This window comes from Hyla sarda, unplaced genomic scaffold (assembly GCF_029499605.1).
Source record: "Hyla sarda isolate aHylSar1 unplaced genomic scaffold, aHylSar1.hap1 scaffold_1387, whole genome shotgun sequence".
Classification (NCBI taxonomy): domain Eukaryota; kingdom Metazoa; phylum Chordata; class Amphibia; order Anura; family Hylidae; genus Hyla; species Hyla sarda.
Window position 1 is genome coordinate 52,099 of NW_026608016.1, and position 8,130 is coordinate 60,228.

At 42.8% G+C, this 8,130-nt stretch overlaps 1 protein-coding gene across 1 annotated transcript; it reads right to left on the reverse strand.

The window, feature by feature from the left end:
• Positions 1 to 4,935: 4,935 nt before the first annotated feature.
• LOC130306683 (zinc finger protein 260-like) lies at positions 4,936 to 7,252 on the reverse strand. The gene has a single exon (XM_056552119.1). It carries the CDS (start codon positions 7,246 to 7,248, stop codon positions 5,095 to 5,097), a length of 2,154 nt encoding a protein of 717 aa, XP_056408094.1. The 5' UTR covers positions 7,249 to 7,252; the 3' UTR covers positions 4,936 to 5,094.
• Between the last annotated feature and the right edge of the window lie 878 nt (positions 7,253 to 8,130).

The window sequence follows — 8,130 nt, forward strand, 5'->3', positions numbered from 1 at the left end:
GCACGAGAGATTCCTGCCAACCTGCATGAACTTATCCATTTGGTCACCCGCATTGACATGCGTTTTTCTGAAAGACACCAGGAGCTCCGCCAGGAAAAAGACCTTGATCTCTGGGCACCTCTCTCCCAGTATCCTATGCAATCTACCCCTGTGCCTCCCGCCGAGGAGGCCATGCAAGTGGATCGGTCTCGCCTGACCCATGAAGAGAGGGCTCGCCGCCGAGATAAAAATCTATGTTTGTACTGCGCTAGTACCGAACACTTCTTGGTGGATTGCCCTATTCGTCCTCCACGTCTGGGAAACGCACGCACGCACCCAGCTCACGTGGGAGTGGCGTCTCTTGGTGTGAAGTCTGCTTCTCCACGTCTCACTGTGCCCGTACGGATTTCTCCTTCTGCCAACTCCTCCTTCTCAGCTGTGGCCTTCTTGGACTCTGGTTCTGCGGGAAATTTCATTTTGGCCTCTTTTGTTAATAAGTTCAACATCCCTGTGACCCGTCTCGCCAAGCCGCTCTACATTTCCTCGTTCAACGGAGTGAAATTGGACTGCACTGTGCGTCATTGCACAGAACCCCTGCTCATGAGCATTGGACTGCATCACGAAAAAATGTATCTTTTTGTTTTGCCCATCTGCACCTCTGAAGTCCTCCTCGGTCTGCCATGGCTCCAACGCCACTCTCCTACCCTTAATTGGACCACCGGGGAGATCAAGAGCTGGGGGGCTTCTTGCCACAAAAAATGCCTCACGTCTGCTCCCAGTTCCATCTGTCAAACCTCAGTGTCTCCTCCTATACCTGATCTCCCCAAGGCCTATCAGGACTATGCCGTGCCTCCTCATAGCCCCCATCCTGGTAACACTCTGCCCCGTGCCAAGCTTCACCCTCTGCCCCCCCCTCCCCATTCCCACTCCTTCTGAACTGTCTGCCGTTCATGAGCATACCCAGGACTTCACTGTCCCCCAGAAGGAGACTCTACAATCGCTCCCAATGTCCTCGTCCCATGTGGAGCGACATCCCGACAAAAAGAGGGGGAGACCTAAGGGGGGGGGTACTGTTACGCTGAGCGCTCCGGGTCCCTGCTCCTCCCCGGATCGCTCGCGGCGTTCCTCTCTCTGCAGTGCCCCGGTCAGACCCGCTGACCGGGAGCGCTGCACTGACATTGCCGGCGGGGATGCGATTCGCATAGCGGGACGCGCCCGCTCGCGAATCGCATCCCAAGTCACTCACCTGTCCCGGTCCCCGGCTGTCACGTCCTGGCGCGCGCGTGCCAGCTCTCTAAGATTTAAAGGGCCAGTGCACCAATGATTGGTGCCTGGCCCAATCAGTCTAATTAGCCTCCACCTGCTCCCTGTCTATATAACCTCACTTCCCCTTTCCTTCCTTGCCGGATCTTGTTGCCTTTGTGCCAGAGAAAGCGTTACAGTGTTTGCCTTACCAGTGTACCTGACCTATTGCTATTGACTACGAACCTTGCCGCCTGCCCCGACCTTCTGCTACGTCTGACCTTGCCTCTGCCTAGTCCTTCTGTCCCACGCCTTCTCAGCAGTCAGCGAGGTTGAGCCGTTGCCGGTGGATACGACCTGGTTGCTACCGCCGCAGCAAGACCATCCCGCTTTGCGGCGGGCTCTGGTGAAAACCAGTAGCAACTTAGAACCGGTCCACCGACACGGTCCAATCCCTCTCTGACAAAGAGGATCCACATCCAGCTAGCCAAATCATAACAGCCGTTACCATACGGGCTAATTAACATAATATTTTGATAGTTGAGACATTTACACGTGGTGATACCAAATATGTTCATTATTTTTTTTTTTTTTATATACATGCTTTTTGGGGGTAAAATGGGAAAAGGGGGTGATTTACATTTTTATTGGGGGAGGGGATTTCTCCAATAATTTTACTTGAATTTTTTTTTTTTTTTACACTTTTTATGTCCCCATAGGGGACTATCTATAGCAATAGTTAGATTGCTTATACTGATCAGTGCTATAGGTATACACTACATAGGCATAGCACTGATGAGTACGATTGGCGATCTTCTGCTCTGGTCTGCTCCATGTAAGACCAGAGAAGACCCCAGGATGATGGCCGCCATTTTCGATGATCGGATCCCTGCGGCAGTGCTGTGGGCGATCCGATCAAAGCGCCACATTGCCCCAGATGCAGTGATCTGTATTGATCACGGCATCTACCGGGTTAATGGTGGACATCAGGTTAGAGTAATAGACGCTTGGGAGATAAAGGAACTTTCATAGTTAAATTCCTATTTTTTGGAAGACTGATGATCACTGGGGGGGGGGGGGGGGGGGGGGGAGGGGTCTGTACCCAGGATAGATGAACAGATTTAATGTTTAGTGTGTAGGATAAGACCGTATGAATACTTATGAGAATATGAATATGAGCGGGTAAAAAAAAAAAAAGCAAAAAGGTATTTCTGATGAAAATAACTTTATTAGCAATAAAACGTCAATAACGTATACAACAAATAATACATTCACAACATAGTACAACAGTATAATATACAGCACAGGTTCCCTACACTATACATCATACCACATGCTACACTAACATTCCTGCATACATTATATACATGACAGTACAATATACAGCACAGGTTCCCTACACTATACATCATACCACATTCTACACTAACACTCCAGCATACATTATATACATGATAGTACAATATACAGCACAGGTGTCCTTACACTATACATCATACCACATACTACACTAACATTCCTGCATACATTATATACATGACAGTACAATATACAGCACAGGTTCTCTACACTATACATCATACCACATTCTACACTAACATTCCAGCATACATTATATACATGATAGTACAATATACAGCACAGGTTCCCTACACTATACATCATACCACATGCTACACTAACATTCCTGCATACATTATATACATGACAGTACAATATATAGTACAGGTTCCCTACACTATACATCATACCACATACTACACTAACATTCCAGCATACATTATATACATGATAGTACAATATACAGCACAGGTGTCCTTACACTATACATCATACCACATACTACACTAACATTCCTGCATACATTATATACATGACAGTACAATATACAGCACAGGTTCCCTACACTATACATCATACCATATGCTACACTAACATTCCAGCATACATTATATACATGACAGTACAATATACAGCACAGGTTCCCTACACTATACATCATACCACATGCTACACTAACATTCCTGCATACATTATATACATGATAGTACAATATACAGCACAGGTTCTCTACACTATACATCATACCACATACTACACTAACATTCCTGCATACATTATATACATGACAGTACAATATACAGCACAGGTGTCCATACACTATACATCATACCACATACTACACTAACATTCCTGCATACATTTATATACATGACAGTACAATATACAGCACAGGTGTCCATACACTATACATCATACCACATACTACACTAACATTCCTGCATACATTATATACATGATAGTACAATATACAGCACAGGTTCCCTACACTATACATCATACCACATGCTACACTAACATTCCTGCATACATTATATACATGATAGTACAATATACAGCACAGGTTCCCTACACTATACATCATACCACATGCTATACTAACATTCCTGCATACATTATATACATGATAGTACACTATACAGCACAGGTGTCCTTACACTATACATCATACCACATACTACACTAACATTCCTGCATACATTATATACATGACAGTACAATATAGAGCACAGGTTCTCTACACTATACATCATACCACATACTACACTAACATTCCAGCATACATTTATATAAATGACAGTACAATATACAGCACAGGTTCCCTACACTATACATCATACCACATTCTACACTAACATTCCAGCATACATTATATACATGATAGTACAATATACAGCACAGGTGTCCTTACACTATACATCATACCACATACTACACTAACATTCCTGCATACATTATATACATGACAGTACAATATACAGCACAGGTGTCCTTACACTATACATCATACCACATGCTACACTAACATTCCTGCATACATTATATACATGATAGTACAATATACAGCACAGGTTCTCTACACTATACTTTATATACATGACAGTACAATATACAGCACAGGTGTCCATACACTATACATCATACTACACTAACATTCCTGCATACATTATATGCATGACACTATAGTATACAGCACAGATGTCCATACACTATACATCATACCACATGCTACACTAACTTTCCTGCATACACTATAAAAATTTAAAAAAAGATGTATATAAAAGGTTCTGTTGGTTGTTTTTCTCTCAGTGGGGTAGGGGGTATAGATACGTTTACGGATTAGTGTAATTACATATGTACATGATAATAATATCTATGTAATGATATTTGTATGTATATCTGGAAAATAAAAGAAATATATAATTCAGTTTATTTTTAATGTTTTTAGCTATAAGAAATGGCGCATCTGACCTGGTTTTACTCCAATAACTTCTGAAGGAGGAAATAAAAGTCTGGGTGTATCCAATGATCTGACGTGAGAAGACAAGGAGGGGTCAGAAGGGTTAATACCAGAAGATTCCTCTATTAATATTAATAATGAGTGTGAGCTCTGAGAGATTTCCCACATTCAGCCATTAAGAGGCATGTAGAGATGAGAAAACTTACAGTAAGTTCGATTCGTCATGAACTTCTCAGCTCGGCAGTTGATTACTTTTCCTGCATAAATTAGTTCAGCTTTCCGGTGCTCCGGTGGGCTGGAAAAGGTGGATACAGTCCTAGGAGACTCTTTCCTAGGAATGTATCCACCTTTTCCAGCCCACCGGAGCACCTGAAGGCTGAACTAATTTACGCAGGAAAAGTCATCAACTGCTGAGCCGAGAAGTTCGTGACGAATCAAATTTACTGTAAGTTCGCTCATCTCTAGAGGCATGTATATAGATATCCAGCAACGAAGCCACGGATACTGTTGTATAGGACTTAGGCCACATGTCATTTCTATCAAGGACCATCTCCCTTAGAATCCTTTCACTTTCAACAACTCACTGGGAGGTTTGACTGATGAGACTTCTCTCTTGTGTGAATTCTCTTATGTCTAGAAAGAGCTGATTGATATATAAAGCATTTCCCACATTCTAAACATGAATTTGACTTATCTCCTTTGTGACTTCTCTCATGTTTAACCAGATCGGATTTATTTATAAAACATTTCCCACATTCTGAACATGAATACGACTTCTCTCGTGTGTGAATTCTCTGGTGTCTAACAAGATCTGATTTATTTCTAAAACATTTCGCACATTCTGAACATGAATAAGACTTCTCTCCTGTGTGAATTCTCTCATGCCGAGCAAGATCTGATTTATTTATAAAACATTTCCCACATTCTGAACATGTATGTGGCTTCACTCCTGTGTGACTTTTCTCATGCGTAACAAGAGCTGATTTACATGTAAACAATTTCCCACATTCTGAGCATGAATATGGCCTCACTCCTGTGTGAATTCTCTCATGCGTAACAAGAGCTGATTTATAAGTAAACGATTTTCCACATTCTGAGCATGAATACGGCTCCACTCCTGTGTGACTTCTCACATGTTTAACAAGCACTGTTTTTTGTGTAAAGCATTTTCCACATTCTGAACATGAATATGGCTTCTCTCCTGTATGAATTCTCACATGTGTAACAAGCGGTGCTTTTTGTGTAAAGCATTTCCCACATTCTGAACATGAATATGGTTTCTCACCTGTGTGACTTCTCACATGTGCAATAAGATTTGATTTAAATGTAAAACATTTCCCACATTCTGAGCATACATATGACTTCTCTCCTGTGTGCCTTCTCACATGCGTAACAAGCAGTGCTTTTTGTGTAAAGCATTTCCCACATTCTGAACATGAATATGGCTTCTCTCCTGTGTGAACTCTCTCATGCCTAACAAGACCTGATTTAGATGTAAAACATTTCCCACACTCTGAGCATACATATGACGTCTCTCCTGTGTGAATTCTCTCATGTACAGAGAGATGTGATTTACATGGAAAACATATTGCACATTCGGAACATGAATGTAGTTTTTCTCCTGTGTGAATTCTTTGATGTGTAATAAGCTGGATTTTACTTCTAAAGCATTTTTCACATTCTGAACAAGAAAATGGCTTCTCTCCTGTGTGAATTCTCTTATGTGTAACAAGCTGGAATTTACTTATAAAGCATTTCTCACATTCTGAACATGAAAATGGCTTCTCTCCTGTGTGAACTCTCTCATGTTTAACAAGATCTGATTTAGCTTTAAAGCATTTCCCACATTCTAAACATGAATAAGGCTTCTCTCCTGTGTGAATTCTCACATGTGTAACAAGATAGGATTTTTGTGTAAAACGTTTTCCACATTCTGAACATGGATATGCCTTCTCTACTGCGTGAATTCTCTCATGTATAACAAGATATGATTTGGCTGGAAAACATTTCCCACATTCTAAACATGAATACGGCTTCTCTCCTGTGTGAATTCTCTCATGTGTAACCAGACGTGGTTTTTGTGCAAAACATTTCCCACATTCTGAACATGAATATGGCTTTTCTCCAGTGTGAGTTCTCTTATGTTTAGCCAGATCTGATTTACTTTTAAAGCATTTCCCACATTCTAAACATGAATACGGCTTCTCTCCTGTGTGAGTTCTCTTATGTTTAGCAAGATCTGATGAACTTGTAAAACATTTCCCACATTCTGAACATGAATATGGCTTTTCTCCTGTGTGAATTCTCTCATGTATAACAAGATGCGATTGCTTTTTACAGCATTTCCCACATTCTGTGCACACATACAGCTTCTCTCCTGTGTGACATTTTCTGTGTGTAATAAGAGATGATCTTTTTGTAAACTCTTTCCCACATTCATCACATTGATTCTTTTTCCCCCCTTCCTGACCTGTCCTTGTGGTGACAATGTGTGGTTGGTGAGGAAAAGGTTCCTGATGATCAGGGGGATTATTATATGATAGATCTGGATGGACATTAGGGATAAGGAGGTCTTCTCCTGAGGAGCGCTCCATGATCTCTCCATATTCTCCTGAGGAGCGCTCCATGATCTCTCCATATTCTCCTGAGGAGCGCTCCATGATCTCTCCATCTTGTCCTGAGGAGCGCTCCATGATCTCTCCATGTTCTCCTGAGGAGCGCTCCATGATCTCTCCATCTTCTCCTGAGGAGCGCTCCATGATCTCTCCATCTTCTCCTGAGGAGCGCTCCATGATCTCTCCATCTTCTCCTGAGGGGCGCTCCATGATCTCTCCATCTTCTGCTGAGAAGCGCTCCATGATCTCTCCATCTTCTGCTGAGGAGCGCTCCATGATCTCTCCATCTTCTCCTGAGGAGCGCTCCATGATCTCTCCATCTTCAGCTGAGGAGCGCTCCCTGATCTGCCCATCTTGTCCTGAGGAGCGCTCCATGATCGCTCCATCTTCTCCTGAGGGGCGCTCCATGATCTCTCCATCTTCTGCTGAGGAGCGCTCCATGATCTCTCCATCTTTATCACTCACAGATAACATGACGTTTCCCTCATTACTGGGATTTCCTGTAGGATAATCATGGAGATTTATAGAAGATACAATTACACATAGACATTAATGTAAAGTAATCGGCTAAAACATCTAATGGACAATAAATTATATAGAAAAGAGTCGTCTAATGTTTTCATAATTGCCGTTCACATATACAGAGCAATTATCAATATATATATGTAACTGGGGCCCTCCGCAGCATGTGTAGTGAATAGGGGCCCCGCACACCCCATCTTCTGCTTCCTGCAGCTTCTCTCTATATAACTATGGGGGCCCCGCACACACCCTCTTCTGCTTCCTGCAGCTCCTCTATATATAACTATGGGGGCCCCGCACACACCATCTTCTGCTTCCTGCAGCTTCTCTCTATATATAACTATGGGGGCCCCGCACACACCCTCTTCTGCTTCCTGCAGCTCCTCTATATATAACTATGGGGGCCCCGCACACACCATCTTCTGCTTCCTGCAGCTTCTCTCTATATAACTATGGGGGCCCCGCACACAC

What these genes read in the sequence shown, in the direction of transcription:
- LOC130306683 (XM_056552119.1), bottom strand. Translation starts at nt 7,248, where the DNA reads ATGGAGCGCTCCTCAGGAGAACATGGAGAGATCATGGAGCGCTCCTCA.